At 37.6% G+C, this 19,799-nt stretch overlaps 2 protein-coding genes across 5 annotated transcripts in view; both read left to right on the forward strand.

The window, feature by feature from the left end:
• Positions 1-16,080, forward strand: part of PARP11 (poly(ADP-ribose) polymerase family member 11) — a 58,522-nt gene extending 42,442 nt beyond the window's left edge. For 2 of the 3 annotated variants that reach the window (XM_053555626.1, XM_053555627.1), the window contains 2 exons: positions 13,933-14,084; positions 15,612-16,080. In XM_053555626.1, the coding sequence (XP_053411601.1) occupies positions 13,933-14,084; positions 15,612-15,928 (469 nt within the window). In that variant the 3' untranslated portion in view covers positions 15,929-16,080. The remainder of the gene's footprint in view (positions 1-13,932; positions 14,085-15,611) is intronic. The other variant, XM_053555625.1, reaches the window with a different exon arrangement.
• The window catches only part of CRACR2A (calcium release activated channel regulator 2A), a 195,130-nt gene continuing 191,367 nt past the window's right edge, over positions 16,037-19,799 (forward strand). For both annotated transcript variants that reach the window (XM_053555623.1, XM_053555621.1), the window contains exon 1: positions 16,037-16,084. The gene's annotated coding sequence lies outside the window, so the exon portion shown is untranslated. The remainder of the gene's footprint in view (positions 16,085-19,799) is intronic.

The following is a 19,799-nucleotide window of genomic DNA, read 5'->3' on the forward strand; positions in this document are numbered from 1 at the left end:
ATAACATCAGCAAAGAGCAAGAGTTTGAACTCCTCTACACCCTTGTGGATGCCCTTTATATCCTTCTCTTGCCTGATTGTATTGGCTAGAACTTCCAGGACTGTGTTGAATAGGGGTATCAATAGAGGACAATCTTGTCTGGTTCCAGTTCTAAGTGGAAAAGCTTTTAGTTTCACTCCATTCAGTATAATATTAGCTGTGAGTTTGTTGTAGATGGCTGCTATCACATTAAGAACTGTGCCACCTATGCCTAAATTCTTAAGTGTTCTAATTAGAAAAGGATGCTGAATTTTATTGAATGCTTTTTCTGCATCTATTGAAAGGATCATATGCTCTTTGTTTTTGCTTCTGTTGATATGGTGAATAACGTTTATGGACTTGCATATGTTAAACCAGCCTTGCATCCCTGGGATGAAACCTACTTGATCATGATGAATGATTTTTTTAATGTGTAGCTGTAATGTATTGACTAGGATTTTATTGAGAATTTTTGCATCTATATTCATTAGTGACATTGGTCTGAAGTTCTTCTTTTTAGTTGGATCTTTTCCTGGTTTTGGTATCATGGTGATGTTTGCTTCATAGAATGTGTTGGGGAAGATTCCTTCCTTCTCAATTTTTTGGAATAATTTCTGCAGTATGAGTAAAAGCTCTTCTTTGAAGGTTTGGTAGAATTCTGGTGTAAAGCCATCTGGACCATGGCTTTTTTTTTTTTGTTGGGAGATTTTTTACTGTTTCTTTGATCTGAGTTCTTGAAATCGATCTGTTCAAGAAATCTGTTTCTTCTTGATTAAGTCTAGGGAGAGGGTATGATTCCAGGTATTGATCCATTTCCTTGACATTGTCAAATTTCTGGGCATAGAATGTTTCGTAGTACTCAGAGATGATCTATTGTATTGCTGTGGCATCTGTTATTTCCCCTTTATCGTTTCTGATTGAGGTGATTATAGATTTTACTTTTCTGATTGTAGTTAATCTGGCTGAAGATTTATTGATTTAATTTGTTTTTTTAAAAAACCAACTTTTTGTTTTGTTAATTTTCTGAATGATTCTTTTGTTTTCCATTTTATTAATCTCTGATTTAATTTTGGTTACTTCTTTTCTTCTGCTGGGTTTGGGATTAGATTGTTCTTCTTTTTCCAGTTCCGTAAGATGAGTTCATGAGTTTGTTGATGCACTATCTTTCTGTTTTTTGAATGTAACCATAAAATTTACTGTTAAGATGCTTTTGCTATATCCCACAGGGGACATTTGTGTTTTCATTGTTGTTATGTTTGAGGAATTTAATGATTTCCTCTTTTTTTTTTTTTTTTTTTTGAGATAAAGTCTCAAGCTATCGCCCTGAGTAGAGTACCATGGTGTCACAGCAACTTGGAATTGTTGCGGTGAAGCAATCCTCTTGTCCCAGTTTTTATTTTTATTTTTATTTTTTTTTTCCTATTTTTAGTAGAGACAGATTATTCTTGCTTTTACTCGGCTGGTCTCAAACTCATGAGCTCAAGCTATCCACCTGCCTCAGCCTCCCAGAGTGCTAGGATTACAGGTGTAAGCCACCACTCCCATCACGATTTCCTCTTTAATCTCTTCCTGAACCCAACTGTCTTTCAGCATAAGCTTTTGTGGGGCTGAATGTTTTTGTTGGAGTTGAGTTCCACTTTTTTTGCCTTGTTGTCTGAGAAGATATAAGGTATAAGTCTTTGGAGTTTATAAGATTATATCACTCTGGCTCTTTTAATTTTGCGGAAGTTTGATTTGTATCCTAGCATGTGGTCAGTTTTGGAGTATGTGTACACCCCCAAAAATGTATATTCCATAGCTTTGGGATAGTGTATTCTGTATACATATATTAATCCCATTTGTTCTAGGGTCACATTTAAGTCATTTGTATCTTTATTTCATTTTTGTTTAGAGGATCTGTCCAGTTCTGTCAGAGGGGTGTTAAAGTCTCAAACTGTGTTATGGGATATCATATTGCTCAGACCCATCAAGGTCTGTTTCATTAATCTGGGAGCATTAAGTTGGGTGCATAAATATTTAAAATTGAAATATCTTCTTGTCGTTTTTTTTCCTTTGACCACTATAAAGTGTCCATCTTTATCTTTCTTAACTAAAGTTGCTTTAAATCCGCTGTATCTGAAAATAAGAATGCAACCCCTCCTTTCTTCTGATTTCCATGTGCTTTAAATACTGTTTTCTATCCCTTAATCCTGAATCTTGATTTCTCCTTCAAGGCTAGTGTGTCTCCTGGAGACAGCATATGGATGGCTTGTGTTTTTTATCCAATCAGGCCAGCCTGTGCCTCTTCAGTGGTGAATTCAGTCCATTGACATTATTGAGAGAATTGATAAATGTTATGGAGTTCTATTCATCTTATTTTGTGAAAGTCCATTGTGTAGTTTTATCCTTTGTGCTATTGTGGAAGCTTTAAATTTTTTCTTTCTTTTTTTTTTTTTTGAGACAGAGTCTCACTTTTTGTTGCCCTCAGTCAAGTGCTATGGCATCATAGCTCACAGCAACCTTGAACTCAGGCTTTGCCTCAGTCTCCCAAGTAGCTGGGACTACAGGCACCTGCCAGAATGCCCGGCTACTTTTAGAGACCAGGTCTCACTCTGGCTCAGGCTGGTCTCTAACCTGAACTCAGAAAATCCACCCACCTTGGCCTCCCAGAGTGCTAGAATTACAGGTATAAGCCACTACACCTGGTCCAAAGTTTTGACCTTTAGCTTCTGATTGTTTACTTTGCTGGTGGTCCATTGTAGTTGTCAGTGTTGAAAATAGGTCTAAGTATTTCCTGTAGAGCTGGTTTTATTGTGATGAATTTCCTCACTGCTTGTATATCCACAAAATATTTTATTTCTCCCTCAATTTTGAAGCTTAGTTTAGCAGGATACAGAGTTCTAGGCTGAAAATTGTTTTGTTTAAGAATGTTTAAGTTGGATGATCATGTTTTTCTGGCATGGAAGGATTTAGTTAAAAAGTCTGCTGTCATCCTAATGGCTCTGCCTCTGTAGGTCAGTTGGTGCTTACTCTTGGCTGCTTGCAGAATTTTTTCATTCATCTTGACTTTGGACATGTTCATTACAATGTGTCTTGGAGGAGCTCTATTTGAGTTAAGAGGTTCAATATCCATTTGAAAGGAGTGTGTTGGGATCTTTAGTAAAACTTGTGAAGTTTTCATTTATGTGATAGTCTCCAGTAGGGCTTCCATTCCTTTGGGACAATCTTCTTCCCCTTCAGGAATCGCTGTTATTTGTAAGTTTGAAAGCTTCATGGAAGCACCTGTTCTGCTTTCTCTCTCTTCTTTTCTGCCTCTTTTCTACCTGTGTTAACTCAAAACTTTGTCCTCTAGCTCTGAGGTTCTTTCTTCTCCATGGTTTAACCTATTTTTGAAACTTTCTACTGCATCTTTATATTCCCTGATTGTTTTCTTTATTTCTTTAATCTCCCCCATATTCTTTCTATATTCTACATATCTGTTATCCAACTTTTGGTTCTGTCTTTCCATTTTCTCATCCATTCCTTTTATTGTCTTTATCATCCATATTTTAAATTTCCTTTCTGTCAAGTTCATTAATTCTCTATAGGTGGAGTCTTCTGCAATGACTACTTCATGGTCCCTTGAGGGAGTTCTTTTGTTTTGGTTTTTCATGTTGCCCGAATTTTTCTGTTCGTTCCTCCTCATGTGTTCTTTTTTCTTGTTCATCTCCTTGTCCTCCTTTTTACTTCTCACTGACTCCATACTGGTGACAGTATGTTGCAATATGTCACCTGGACACCAGGTGGCACTGTCGCTTTTTTTTTTTTTTTTTTAAGAGCCAGGGAGCGCAGCCAGCAACCTCATGGTCCTTATTCCAAACTTAGTTGCTTTGTTGATCACCTGTTTGTTTCCTCAACATTCTGACCCTGCTGGGTTAGGATTTTTAAACTCACAAGAATCCTTCAGGGGCAGGTCTCACAATGCCCCCCCCCCCACTTCAGTTCCTGAGGGTTCGGGGAGTCCCTCAGCCTGTTTCAAGGGCATTCTGATCCCAGCAGGCAGAATTAAGACAGCCGTGCTGTAGGCCCCTGTTAAGACCTTCTCACCACCTTCGCACAATGGCAGCCTCCTGGCTGCCAAGACCTTCTCAGTATGCCTGCCTTGCTGGACACCAAACCTATGGCAAGTCCATTCCAACCAGCATTCAAATCTGGTTGCTATATACTGTTTGAGTCCACCCGCTGTTCCAGGTTTTCCACTCAATGCATATACAGCTTCCCCAACAACTGAAAACTCTGGAAAGGCTTCCTCCTATCCCGGACCTCTGTGGATGGCCAGCCAATCCCAGCCAGTTGCAATCATAATCACTTACCTAATTCATCAGATTTCCACCACTCCAGATCATACACTGTAGCCAGCTCATCACCTCATCGCTGTGCTCCCTAAGCTATGATTCTGGGTAAGGTCTCCATGACTCATATGGCTGGGTTCTGTCTTTTTCCCCAGTCGTCCTAGGAGCGCTCAGCCGAACAATCCTTCTTGTCTGTCATCTTGCTCTGCCCCCAAGAATGCTTTATTTTAAAATATATTTTAAATTTCCTGCTTAGTCCAAAGTTTATGTTATAGATTGAAAATCTCTATTTGTTACTAGATTTAAGTTGGAAACAACCCATTAGCTTGCTGAGTGCTTAACCTAAAATTAAAGTCCCTTATAGAAAACTTAAAGGTATTGTCCACATTAACCCATTGTATATATTTTATATAACAATTATTACTTACAGTAAGTGGTTCTCTGAAATATTTTTAATTAACATTTGTGCATGAGATTGACTTCTGATATTTTTCATACAAAATGACTTTAAATTTTTTATTCAGAAAAATTTCAAATAGACAAAAAGTAGAGATTGTTAGTATATCGTACTAATTAATAATAAATTCCATTTGCGAAACTTGGTAAATGTAGAATATAAATGTTTTGGCACAGTAACTGAGATAACGCCGGAAAGGCTATGTTAACCACTGGGATAAAAATGTGTCAACTGGTTTATGAAGTGAGTGTATGATGCCCCATAATCATATCATTGTATACACTTATGATTTAATAAAAAAATTAAAAAAAAAAAAATAATAAATTCCATGAACCCATATCCTGATTCAACATTTATCAAGATTTACCACATATAAACTATCTCTTTTCTTTTTATTTATTGTTGTTGCTAAAGTTTGTTAAAGCAAATCCTAGACCATAACTCATTTCATTTCTATATTCTTGAAAGTTAGGCTGACTTTTGTTTGATAAAGGTACATGGAATTCTTTCATGGTTCTAACTAATTAGTTAATGTGGCCTGAGTATATTCCAGCTTTTAGTCTCAGAATAGTGTATGGTAATATAATTGGCTTTCAGATTGTATTCTTTATAGTCTTGATTCTGTGGACTGGACCAACATGTGTGCCTGACAATAACTGAGGTTAGAAGATGTTATTTAGCTCTTATGTTGATTATTCCTATACAAAAAAATAGAAGCCTGCCTGGGTGCAGTGGGTCATGCTTATAATCCTAGCACTCTGGGAGGCCGAGACCAGTGGATTACTTGAGCTCAGGAGGTTGAAACCACACTGAGTAAGAGCAAGACCCCTTCTCTACTAAAAATAGAAAAAAAACTAGCTGGGCATTGTGGCAAGCACCTGTGGTCCCAGCTACTAATGAGGCTGAGGCAAGAGGATTGCTCAAGTTCAAGAGTTCAAGGTTGTTGTGAGCCATGACACCATAGCACTCTACCTAAGATGATAGAATGAGACTCTATTTAAAAAACAATAATAATAAAAAGAAAAGAAAATAGAAGTCTCTGTCCCCTCTGATTTGATTCTCTCAGTGAATAAAGTGTGTTTTTCTAAAATAGTCTGATGAAAACATAATGTATTATTCCTAATCAGACCTCTGAAATGAAGATCATATTCATGTCCCTTATAATTTGGGGCCTCAATTAAATTCTAGTGGTGAAAATGTAGTAGTGAATCCCCATAACATTTTACACTAAGAATTTCAATGGAAACCATTTAACTCTGCTGATGTCCTTCATGATTTTATGTAATGTCAGTCTGTAGAAATGCTGTGACAGTAAATGAACCTTGTCATGACAGTACAACGTTCTGAGTCTCAGCATAAGGGTAGCCTGTCATTTTGACATCTCTCTGAAGAACTAAAATAACTTAGTCAATCTCACTGTCACGTAACCTATGCATCACCAATAGGTAGTCAGGCCCATGTGAGTCCATCTGGCATCAGTTTTCATTATGCCCAGGTATCTCTTACTTTTCCTCCTTCCCACAATTATGTTTTAGCACCTGCTTTGTGACAGGCAATATTCTAGGTAAGTGGGATACAAGAGTGTACAGGACCATAGCTTAGTCAAGGAGCTAGACCATTCTAACAGACATATAGGAGTGAGCACAGGATATTGTGGGAGTACACAGTGAGGGTGATCATCCATCCCTGCCGACAAAAGCAGGTTGTGTGGAGTGGAGTGGGTGGTGTTAGGGAGCATTGCCTAGGAAGGCATTACTTAAACTCAACACAAGTAGAATGGGGAAGGGCATCCCAAGCATCAGGAGCAATGTCAGCCAAAGTTTAGACCTAAGAGCGAGCATAGAAAATGGAGAGAATTTCAGATAGAACAGAAAACAGGTTGAATGGTGAAAGAGGAGGCTACGATGGTGGTCAAGAGGCAGAGCATACAGGAGTTTGTAGCAGCATCACTGGGGTTGGCCTGTGATTTTCTTTAGTAACTTTAGTTGAGTTGGATTGATCCGGAGTGGAAGACAGACTTAGCAGGAGCCAGACTATGTGGACCCCTATAAGCTAAACTAAGGGGTTTAGATTTATTCCTGGGATATTAGAAATCTGTTATAGGAAATCTGTTATAGCAAGAGAGTGAAGGATCTATTTGCATTTTAGCAAAATGATTAATCAGGCTGTATTATGGAGAAGGGGGTTAATGCAGTGGATCTTAACTGAAAGTCATATTGCCCACCAGGCAATTTGATAATGACAGGGGTCATTTAGGATTGTCATGCTACATGGTACTGGCACAAAAATAGAAACATAGACATACGGAATTGAACAGAAAACCAGGATGTAAAACTAACATCTTAAAGCCACCTAATCTTTGGTAAACCAAACAAGAACATACACTGGGGGAAAGAATCCCTATTCAATAAATGGTGCTGGGAGAACTGGATAACCACATGTAAAAGACTGAAACTGGACCCATACCTTTCTCCACTCACAAAAATTGATTCAAGATAGATAGATAAAAGACCTAAATTTAAAGCATGAAATGATGAAAATCCTCAAAGAAAGCATAGGAAAAACACTAGGGGAAAGTGTTTATGAAGGCCTGGGAAAAGACTTTTGAAGAAGACTTCTGTGGCAATTGCAACAACAACAAAAATAAACAAATGGGTCTTAATTAAACTGAAAAGTTTCTGTACAGATAAAGAGACAATAACCAAAGCATGTAGACAACCTACACAATGAAAAAGGATATTTGCATATTTGGAATCAGACCAAAGCTTGATAACTGGGATCTATAGAGAACTCAAATTAATGCACATGAAAAAAGCCAACAATCCCACATATCAATAGGGAAAGAGATGAATAGAACTTCTTTAAAGAAGACAGATGAACGGCTAACAAACATAGGAAAATGTGCATCATCCCTATCTATTAGAGAAATGCAAATCAAAACCACCCTGAGATATCATCTAACCCCAGCAAGAATGGCCCACATCACAGAATCTGAAAACTGTAGATGCTGGTGTGGATGTGGAGAGAAGGGAACAACTTTTACACTGCTGGTGGGACTGCAAACTAGTACAACCTTTTTGGAAGTATGGAGAACCCTCAAGAAACTCAAGCTAGATCTCTCCCATTTGATCCTGCAATCCCATTACTGGGCATCTACCCAGAAGGAAAAAATCCTTTTACCATAAAGACACTTGCACTAGACTGTTTATTGCAGCTCAATTTACAATTGCCAAAATGTGGAGGCAGCCTAAATACCCACCAACCCAGGAATGGATTAACAAGCTGTGGTGTATGTACACCATGGAATACTATTCAGCCATTAGAAAAGATGGAGAATTTGCATCCTTTGTATTAATATGGATGGAAGTGGAAGACATTATTCTTAGTAAAGCATCACAGAATGGATAAGCAAGAATTCTATGTACTCGATTCTCATAGCTGATGACCATGGTGGGGGAAGGGGAGAGCAGAGAGAGGAAAGGAAGGAGTGGGGCAGAGGAAGGGAAGAGCAGAGAGAGGGAAGGAGGGAGGGGTGTGGGGGGGTCACCGTGTATGACACACCTTTTGGGGGCGGGACACAATTATAAGAGGGACTTTACCTGACAAATGCAATCATTGTAAACTGGTTCTTTGTACCCTCAATGAATTCCCAACAATTAAAAAAAAAAAAGATTGTCATGCTATGGATGGGGGTGCTACTGGCATCCACTGGAAAGAAGTCTGGGATACCAAACATCTTACAATGCACAAGATAGCGCCCTACGACAAAGAATTATCCAGCTCAAAATATTAGTGCCAAGGTTGAGAAACATGAGATAATGGGATGACAGTTTAAAGCAGAGAGACCAGTTGAGGAAATGGTTTCAGTAATTAGACTGAGACACCTTGGCAAACCAAAGTGGTATCTGCTGTGGTGGAGCCAAGAGGACAGTGTTGAGATACTAAGGTTGTGGGGCTTGGTGTTTGATTTAATGTGTGTTATGGGGTGGGGAAGGGAGATGGGAACAATAACTCCCAGTTTCTGGCTTGTTTCAATTTGATGAGGGAATATGGGTAGGGACACCTTTAGGGATGGGGAGAGGGCGTAGTAGTTGATATGCAGCAGTTAATATGGAGCTCAGAAGAGGAATGTACAGGGGTGTCCAACCTGCAGCCTGTGGGCTGCATTCTCACTCTATGAGGACTTCTCTTGCTTATCTGAGATAAGCTAACCAGCTTTTGCTAGCGTTGTGTATTTCATGTGTGGCCCAGGACAACTTCTTCCAATGTGCAGCAGAAAAGAAAAAAGGATGGACACCACTGGTTTGGAGTTAGAAAATGTGGGGTAATAGAAACTATAGGAATACATAAGATTATTTTAAAAAGAAGATGGCAAAGAATCAAATCCTGGAAGTGATTAACAGAGAAACAGAAAACTCAAGGAGGAAACAGAGCAAAGTGGAGGAAAACAGTAGAATGTGTAGTCACAGAAACGGAAGGAAAAAATGGTTTATGCAAGTGCGTGTCATCTGCAAGATCACATACAGAAGAGATGTCAAGTAAGACAAATACTGAGTGTCCTTCAGCTTTTGCAGGAAGAAGGTAAGCTTAATGAAAGCAATGTTAATAGACATTATATTGTGTATACAGCAAATGTCAACAACTCTTTCAAGGAGCTTGGCCGTAAAGAGGATTAAAGATATGAGAAAATAGGTAAATGTGAGGTTGGGAAGAGGGTTTTTGTTTTATTAATATTTTTGAATTTAATTATGGGAGAGATCTGAGTACTGAGCTTGGGAAGAACCTATAGAGAAAGAGAATTTAAAAGACTGGAGAAAGAAAAGAAGAGTAATTGGTGGATTACAACTTCTGAAGAGGTATGATGGGATGAAATTCGGAGAGCACATGTCAGAAAGCAGACAGGCCAGGCTGGTCCAGTTAGTATAGGGAAGTAGAGGTAGGGCTTGAAGAAGGGAGTTAGGGTAGGCAGTTCTTTCCTAATACTTTCCATTTCCTTGGAGAAATAAGAAGTGAGGTTGCTCACAGAGAAGAAGTGTTAGGGAGGTGTCAATAAGAGGAAAAGAAAAAGGAAAAGTGGAGATATGAAATGGCTGCTGTGGGAAATGGCTGCGAACTTGAGAATGACAGAATTTCTATCAGCATTGAGGGTTTAGCTGAAGTTAGAGTATGTGAGTTTGTAGTGGAAACCATGGGGATGTTATGTTCAATTTGTACTGTCTCTAGCAGTACAAATGTCAGAGCTGATAGGGAAGATGGCTGGATTGATCCAGGGTCGCGAAGAATAAGGTAGCAAAAGCTGCTGACTTATTCAAAATGTGGATTTACATCAGAGATTCTCAAACCTGGTTGCATGTTAGAATCACCTGTGGAGCTTATGAACACATAAAAATAGCTATCACCCATCCCAGATCTACTGAATCAGAACTTCTAGGTTCTAAAGTTTTTATCTTTAAAAAATTCTACAAGTGACTCTGATGTTCAGTGAGGGTAGAGGATCACTGGTCTATACTTAGGCAAACTTATTTTAATTCAGAGCATGAAGATGTTCCTGCTCCAGTGCAGGCTACATGGCATATACAGTTTAGTCTTTTGGAACTCTAGTTCCTAAGAGGGTGAGTAATTTTGAGACATCTTTAAGAAATGGGTGCCATAGTACTTTCAGTAAGTTCAGAAGAGAATGTGGGTTTGGGAAAGGTGGGCAGGGTTGTGAAGAACTTAGTGTAGTCTTGTCATTTCCTTGCAGGTTTAATTGAAGTTCAAGAGGGCCTGGAACTCAACTTTAGCCTTTCTGGAACACCAAGGTCATAGTCTGTGAGTGTCCACATTTCATGGGTGCTGTAGTAGTGGGCACTTGAACAGATTGTGCTGTGGAGAGGCAAAGCTTTAATCCCTGTACCCTGCTCTGCCTTCAACTGGTAACTACATATATGCTCTTAACAGAGGTCCTCAAACTGCGGCCGTGGGCCACATGAGGCACTGTGATTGTATTTGTTCCCATTTTATTTTTTTACTTCAAAATAAGATATGTGCAGTATGCATAGGAATTTGTTCATAGTTTTGTTTTGTTTTTTTAACTATAGTCCGGCCCTCCAACGGTCTGAGGGTAAGTGAATTGGCCCCCTGTTTAAAAAGTTTGAGGATGCCTGCTCTACCCAGTCCAGTAACTAAGCAGAGTAACCAAGCAGTGTTTTCAATATCTGCCAGTGTCCGTACTCCAGGCTCTTTAAATCACAGTTCATTTTTAATATCTAAGACAGACTCCTGTGAATTTCAAACCAGGATTCATTCTAATGGATGCTTGAAAAGTAGTGATGAATTGAATATCCTGACTTTCTAGAGTGTAGTGGATTCTAGTCCTTACAGACCATAAAGCTTGATAGTGTGTATTAAACAAATGTTTACTTCAGAAAACCCAGTGTAGGTTCACAAATGCCAAACTAACTAATCAGGTCCCCATAGTGGGAGACGGTAAGCCCTTCAGACAGTCTTTATAGAAACTTGGATTCTATAAAGTAGTTAGTAGAGACAATGATGGAGAAATTTATGCCGGGTGATAGTAAAAAGTGAAAATCTAATAGTTAAAGTTCTTATGCATGGAGTAACTCGAATGACATGCAGGCTTTCTTCTTGAGTCCCTCAGTATTTTTTCAGGGCTATAGATTGAAATGTGGAAAGCTTGCTTATCACACTTGTGAAAGATCCAAAACCAGAAGGAGTAGCTTGTTGTGTGAGTGAATCAAGAATCAGAAAGACCTTGGAAGGTTGAAATAGTGGGTCAAAACAAATTTTATCTTTAAAAAAACTATGCTTTTTTTTCTTAGTTACAAAAGGAACAAATGTCTATTATTTTAAAAAGTGAGACAGTACGTAAGTTCTTAAAAAGAAAGTTGGTAGAATTTGCTTTTAGTGAAAACAGCTGGCTTTTGGTGAAGTAAATCTTTGTTTAGTGCACATTCTTCTGATGTCATGCGAATGGTGTGAAAAGAGCATATTCCATAGACCAAAGCATATACATATTAAATTTTAATTCATTGCCAAATGACTCTTGAGAAAAATTGTGTACATTTTCATTTCTATCTCCATTTAAATGCAAGTTTCTGTCCCTCCACATGTTCACTAAGCTCCATGTTGTTTATAAAATCTGTCTGCCTGAGATATGGATATCTTACTTTGTTACCTAATTTTTCCTTTTAAATTTACAATATCAAGTAAGGCTTAACTGAAATAAATCTGCATTTTGTTTATAAATCAGTTGTACATATACAGCAAGCTAAGGGAGGTCTGGTATGAAGAAATCCTGGGAGTTTTAACTGACTATATACTTCCTTCTATAAGCAGTTTGATGCCCCTGCTGCCAAAATGAATTCAGTGGTGCTGGTGAAATCAGTGCTGTCTGATGATGTCTGGACTGTTTCTATTCTTACCAATACTTAATAAACTAGAAGGTATCCACCAGACACTTGTTAATTAAAGACTGTCCAGGGTAGAGAAGGGCCTGGAAGCTATTCTGTATCAGGAGTAGTTGAGGGAATGGTATTTGTTTAACCTAGAGAAGAAAGCCTTGGTAGGTGTTCATAGGTATGTTTGGAGATTTACAGAGTTATTCTGTCTAAGAGTTATTTGAATTGTTCTGTGTTCAGAAGGGAATGACTAACATCAATCAGTAGAAGCAGCAGATATACTTTGCAACAATTATAACACATCACAAATAGATTGTGCTGTCTCATAAAGCAGTGAGTGCTTGACCCTAGAAGGGATTGAAGCAGACATTAAATAACTAGCTATCGGAGGCATAAGGAGGCAATTCATTTTAATTTTCAAAACATCTTTTTTAATGAAATACTTCAGAAATGAAAATACAGCATATAGTTTACTGTCTACCTTGTATCTACCAATCAGATTTAACATTTTGGTACTTGGCACATTTTCTTCCTCTTCACATAGACACAGGTGAAGTATTTACCTATCCTCGTCTTCTCTCCTCCTTTGCTCCTGAAATTGGTGTGATGCTTTCTTGTCCATTCTTTTATATTGGTTACTCCCTGTGTTTGTATTTATATAATACACTGTATTATTTTGAGCTATATATGTCTTTTTGCAACATTGTTTTTACATTCAATATGTTTTTTTCAAGATTTACTATGATTTTTGGTTTTTTGTTTGTTTTTGTATTTTTTGAGACAGTCTCATTCTGTCCCCTGGGTAGAGTGTTGTGTTGTCATTGTAGGTCACAGCAGCCTCAATCTCTTGGGTTCAGGTAATCCTTTTGCTTCAGCCTCCCGAGTAGCTGGAACTACAGCCATCATGCCCGGCTAATTTTTCTATTTTTAGTAGAGATGGGGTCTCCCTCTTGCTCAGGCTGGTCTCGAACTCCTGAGCTCAGGCAATTCACCCATCTTCGCCTCCCAGAGTGTTAGGATTACAGGCATGGCCACCATACCCAGTAAGATTTACAGTGTTAATGCACATAGACCAAGTTCATTACTTTTAACATTTATATATAAATATATAATTATATATTTACTTCTCTGTGAAAGAATTTTAGGCTGTTTTCAGTCTTTTGTTTTTGCTTTTTTCTGTTACAATGAGTCCTGCATTGAATATCCTTCTATGTGCTAGAATAAATTTGTTCATTGGAAGGAGGGTTAAACTGGATGGGTTAATATTGCTGCTAGGCATACAGTTTAAAATTCATTTAATTCAACTAACATTTTCTAGTCTGTGAGGATAAAAAGAATAAAACCTCATCCCTACTTAAGAAATTCACTGTCTGAAGGCTCTGTGAACTTCGAATTATTTAATTGCATCTTGTCTCATTTCTAAGCATCTGTTAAGCTTAGCTGATTTAAGCAATTAGTTATCTTTGCTATGATGGGGCATAATCTGGGATAACTATGGTTTCTGGTATAATTTTCCACCTTAAGTCTTCATGTTAACTTTAATTTTTGATGAGATGACTTATGTGTTCAAGAACATTTGAAAATATTTCTCTTCCAGATCTGCTTTTCTACTTGTGATTTATAATAAAGAAGTACATATTTTCTGTTTCATTCTTTCTATTGAACTTTGCTCATTAATATTAATAAATGCCATTTATGATATATTTCTCTGTGTGCTTTTTTTGGTCTGTATGTCTTGTGTTTTTAGGAAAAAGGCTCAGCTCAAGAAAAAAAGAGGTGTGCCTCAGATTAATGAACAAATGCTATTTCATGGTACCAGCAGTGAATTTGTGGAAGCAATTTGCATTCATAACTTTGACTGGAGAATAAATGGTATACATGGTGCTGTCTTTGGAAAAGGTAATTATCAGAATTCTAGGTGCAGTTTGAGTCCTATGAGAGTGTTTCCTCTTTTGAGATAATTAATTGTTTTGGAATTCAGGGTTTTGGTAGTCATTAAGTTAAAATTTACTATGCTAGGTTTCAGGCATATCTTAAAGAATTTCTGTGCCATAGAAAAGTCATTTCTTACATGTACACGATGGAATTCAGACTCTTAGGCTTCTACCAGATTAAATAGCTTTCCAAGTCCCAGCCATCCAGATGGACCATCATACCTGTATTAGCTAATTTTCATAATATATTTAATTTTCTTCAATAAGTCCTTTCCACATATAAGTCTATATGCTAAATTGCTTTATAGAAAGTCTATAGAGAATGATAGAATAAATTAATAATAACTATATTGTGCACTGGTATAGGTACTAGTGTTTTTGTTCTATTTTTTAAAAAAATTATGGGCAAGAATATTAATGACCAATAAGGAATAGTGGGATAAAATGTCATTTTATTTCTAATGTTGTAAAAGACTAAGTTCTCCAATTTATGCCCACTGCTTGAGAAAATTAAGGAGAGAAGTGAAGGGAAAAGGCAAGGGATAGGCATTTATTTTCCTGGTCCTTACTTGGTATCTTACATCCAGTAAGAGAACTGACTGACCACTTAAGATCAGAATATTCTGTATTTTGCAAAAGTCTTTATTTATATGGACTATTAAAAAGTCTATATAGACCTTTATTTAACTGTAAAGGTCAGAAAGTGTTATATCAATCCCAGCAATACTGGGTGAATAAGAGACTTTGCAATTTGTTTCCAAAATTTTTTAGAGTAAGTATTCCCTTAGTAATGTTCAGTCTCTCATGTCTGCCGTCTCGGAGCAGTGGGTTGCTTTACTGAGTTTTCACGTGCAGGCAGTCAGCCAGTGAAATTGTTCTTGAGAGCTCAGATACAAATAGCATTGCTCTCTGTCAGAAGACTTTTCCCAGATATGAAACTCTATTTTTCCAGAAATGTAGAATTGTTACCCTGTATCATGGTTTCTTGGGGTTCGAAAGAATGTCAATAGACCAATAGTTTCCATTATGCCCTCCAAAGGTTTGCTGGATACTAGGCAAGAGAGTGGGGTGAGGAAGTGGTAGAAGGAAACAGAAATGGGAAGGAGGCCAAGCAGTAAAAACTCAGGTCCTGCCACCATTTTTTAATCACTGAGCTATTTTTAACTGTGTTATTTATTCGGGTCTTTGGAAAATTTCCTTTGAAATTTTGAAATACGGAAGTCTGATAGCTTCATTTTGGCATGGGCAGGGGATGGTGTTGGCGGTGAGGACTATTCTATACCAGCAAATCTATTCCTAAGGCAGGCTGCACCACAGCTGTCCATAACAGATGGATCTATTCTTTTCTTAAAGATCTGCAGATGAGGAGATTCCACATCTATTTTTATTATCCAGTTCCATGCATCTATTCTCCTGGCAATTAGAATGTTTTTGCTTGTTTTTAATATATTCTTAGGAGTAATCTTGGCTTTTCTGGTCCTTTTTGTTTAAGGAACCTATTTTGCTAGAGACGCTGCTTACTCCAGTCGCTTCTGCAAAGATGATATAAAGCATGGAAACACATTCCAAATTCATGGTGTCAGCTTGCAACAGCGGCATCTATTTAGAACATATAAATCTATGTTTCTTGCTCGAGTGCTAATTGGAGATTACATAAATGGAGACTCCAAATACATGCGACCTCCTTCCAAAGACGGGAGCTATGTGAATTTATATGACAGCTGTGTGGATGATACCTGGAATCCAAAGATCTTTGTGGTATTTGATGCCAACCAAATCTATCCTGAGTACTTGATAGACTTTCATTGATTTTACTTCCAAATGTCAGTGGTCAAGGAAGTTTTATTCTTTTTTGCAGGAAGATTTGCTCTCCCATCAGCTAGCCACTATGTTAATTATCTGGTACTTTTGAAAAAATACGAAAGAAAAAGTGGCCTCCATATAAAAAGACATACTGACTTTAAGGTTGGTTTTTTGTTGTTTTGTTTTTGACCATTTCTCATAGTCTTGTTTGTTAAAAATTGATACTGTTGCCGTTTTAACACATCAAGGTGAAAGATACCATTCAAAATGGAATCAGCTGAGTTTCAACTAATAGGGTCATTCAGAATCTTTACGTTTACATGTGTGTTTTCAGGATAATGGTCTTGGTTCAACAGACTTATTCACATAGATGTTCAAAAAATAAAAATATAGACATAAATGTGTCCCGTTAGAAGAATTAGTCCTTTATGAATTGAATTCTGGTAGTAGTATCTACCAGTCAACATGTGGCTTTGGTGGTCTTCTCAGGGAGAGATTTAAAACCCCGAAATATTCTGAGCACCTTGAGAGAAATCACAAAAAGAATTATTTGAAGTTCTGTCAGATAAGCCAGAAGGACAAAAATCTAAGTGGAGCGCCCTGCTACCAGCTGCCTTAGGGTCGCAGGCGGCAGCCTCCGACTTGCCCTTGTCGTTGTCTGTCTCCTGCAGCAGACCGTAATTATCCTGCACTTCATCCACTGGGGCTCTTTAATTCTTGCACCTGGTGCAAGGTGTTTATTGCATCTTCAAATGAAATTTTTATTATTCAAAACATTTATTTTTTTCCTTTGTTGTGGACTCCCTACAATGATCACTCTAAAATGTTTTTATTTGTTCCCCTTCAAGAATTCAACGATTTCTAAAATTCACGTCTCAAAGTTGTATTTTCCCATTTTGAATCATTACAGAAAGCATGCAATGCTTGGAACAAATCTTCTATCCTTTGGAGTAGCTATTTACAATCTACTAACTGTTTTGAAAAATTGCATTCATAATCATGCTTAAAGGAAGTTTCTTTACCTATTCAATTTGTTCTGCTATTCTAAGGAAGAATAAGTATTATTGGAAGAGTTTCCTGCTTCTAAAGGTATTCTAATAGAGGCAAGACAACAACTTGGTAGATTTGCTGTACAGGAGTTCAAGTGATTGAACTCCATGTGATCGTTAAGAGTCTTTCAAACATTGATTTTCCATGGTTCTGCCTGGGAAAGAAAGCATGTATACCAAGCCTTTGCAGAAAATCTTTTTCTAACTCTTTCTAATACTGAATTCTCTCTTCATTATCTGCACCTAGTTTTGGCTCAGTGTTAGTGAATACAATATGACTTCTCCATCAAAATTCCAGCAAGTGTCCATGCCGATATTGTTCACTTAAATCATTTGAATTGGGAAGGCATCTAGAAATAATCAACGTAGAGCATACAATAGGGTTAGGGATGGTAATTCTTCCAAGTGCTGTAAATCCTCAGATTTCCATTATAGCCTACCACATATGTAATTGTGCAGTGGAAAGTAAGTAGTCCCCAGGAAATTGCATGTACAGTACTTTGAAACAAGGTGTCAATAAAGATTTCCTGACTCAGATGTGCAGCCTAATTGCAGGATTTAGATGAAGTGCTGTGAATATTTAGAAAGAGCACATTTTAAAAACATACAGAGATCATCATGGAAATAACTGGAGGCACAGTCGCTAGGCTGCCTTGTAGAGAGGTGGCACACCATACCAAAAGATGTTAAAATCATTCCCCATTCTACATTGCTTTTTTTCCAATTTAATGTGCAAACCTGTCTCAGCACTTGAATAATTGTTGTAGCATTTGGGAGTTATTTTTCTTTTCTTTTAGATGTGTGCGATCTTATCTCAAGGCAAACTCTGAACTTACCTAGTTGGTTTATATGAAACATGGAGGGTACACTGCGGTAGCCAGTATGAGAAAGCACTGTACTGTTACTTTTATCTGAGAATGTACTGCCAACTCTCCTTTTGTAAGAAAGAACTGGTTTTAATACATGTTTTAAAATATGATAGTGTAGATAGAGTTAATGGATGTTGAAATTTTATTTTTTTGTTTTAGTCAATAGATTAGCTGAGAATCGTATGATCAGTATATAATCAGACTGGATGCAACCATTTGCCATTTTTTCTTGTTGTCATCACATAGTGTGAGTGAGGAGAATGAATAGAAATCACTCCACAACGATGATAATTGTTTTTTTCAAACTCTGTATTGAATAAATTCCAATTAATGGTGACTTTTCTTTTTCACTTTGATGGTATCAGCCTCAGGGTAAAAATAATGTGTTTATAAAAAGCAGTTTATAAATCCTTCAGTTGTGAACAGGAAGGTTTTAACTAGTGCATCATTTCTAGACTGTTGATGGTGATGATGATAAAGAATTTGGAGCCTTTTTGATAGGTGAATATATTGTTTTACATGTGACATTAAAACTTTCTTGGTTGTCTGTGTATACCGTATATTTGTTTCTATGTTTTCTGTGATTCTTCTCCATCTTGCATTATTTAAGTTTTTAGCTCCATCTTAATGGAAATTTAAGGTGTATGTTTCCTGTAACTCTTAAGTACTCCAGTTGCAGATGGGAGAAGTCCCTTGAGTTTGAATCATTGTGAGTTGATCAAATAACCTATGTGGGGAAAATCATTCACTCTTTGCTATCGAAAAATGCTAGGACTGGTGAAGGCCTCACACCTGTAGCCTGGTTTACTCTTGGTGTGCTTCCTACTCAGGGGAGCAGTTCTGGAGGGGATATTTGCATTCACCCCAGGAGCATGCTTCCTGCAGTCCACGCAACCTCCCACCATTCCCACTGTGTCTATAGTTATTCCTGTTGAAGCCTGTTAAACATTCTGTTTAGCCTTAAAGCTCCAGTTGGTTTAAGGAAGGTATCAAAGGCTATGGTAATTTTAGAGTGGAGAGAACTGAGGCCAGAATGAGGCTTACCTGTGGAAACAAGTCAAATTTTCCCTTCACTAAAATCATGTCTCAGTCTGTCTAAATGTTGGACTAATTATTAATACTCATTGTGATAAAAATGCAGTTAAGCTTTGACTGATGGTATAGAAATGTGACAATTTTGTCCTTTTTTGTTCCTGGGCCCTTTAGGTACTTTTGGCCACCTCCCAGATGACTAGGTATAACAGGAGAAACAATTGTGTAGCATTGCTAATTGTGCTTTAGACCCCAGATTTTCCTCTCTCCCTGGAGAAGGATTTTCTCTTCTCCTGGGGGAAGGATTTTTTGGTTTATTTTAAAATATTTCCTTTTGCTTAAAACAAAGAGATGGTCAATTTCTAGATATAATTATATATTCTGTACTTTTAAAAGAGATAAAAGGCAAAGAAAAATAGCAAAAAGGCTGTCAAAAATTATTTTTGATGAGAAACTAGCTAAGTGACTCTACTTATTTTTATGCCTTCACGCTATATGCAGGAAGTTTTGGTGATAGGAGTTGGCCTGCTGCACTTCCCTTTGAGTAATTTAATGATGCTTAGGGCACCACAGATGGAAGAAATGAACATTTCAAAGAAATTCATGATTATTCGGGGGCTACCTGGTTAGTCTGAGTAATTTATATAGGGAGAGGTGAGCCTTAAATATCTAGAGAGGTGTTCAGAGTTTATCCCTTAACCTTCTCTTTTTTGCAGAGGTGGTTTACTTCTTACATTTTCAGAAATTCCAGGATGGAAGGTGGTTTGAGAGCTTATGTAGTCTCTGTCTTTCCTTCTGTGCCTTTCCTATACTGAACTGTGCTGAATCCATTCCAGGTAAAAAGATGCTCTGTTTTTCCTAACACCCAAACAGTAAATTCCTTGCTGTAACTGATCTAAGTCTCCCGCTGTATGATTATATAATCCA

The sequence above is a fragment of the Nycticebus coucang genome, chromosome 12 (assembly GCF_027406575.1).
Source record: "Nycticebus coucang isolate mNycCou1 chromosome 12, mNycCou1.pri, whole genome shotgun sequence".
In the NCBI taxonomy this organism is placed as follows: Eukaryota; Metazoa; Chordata; class Mammalia; order Primates; family Lorisidae; genus Nycticebus; species Nycticebus coucang.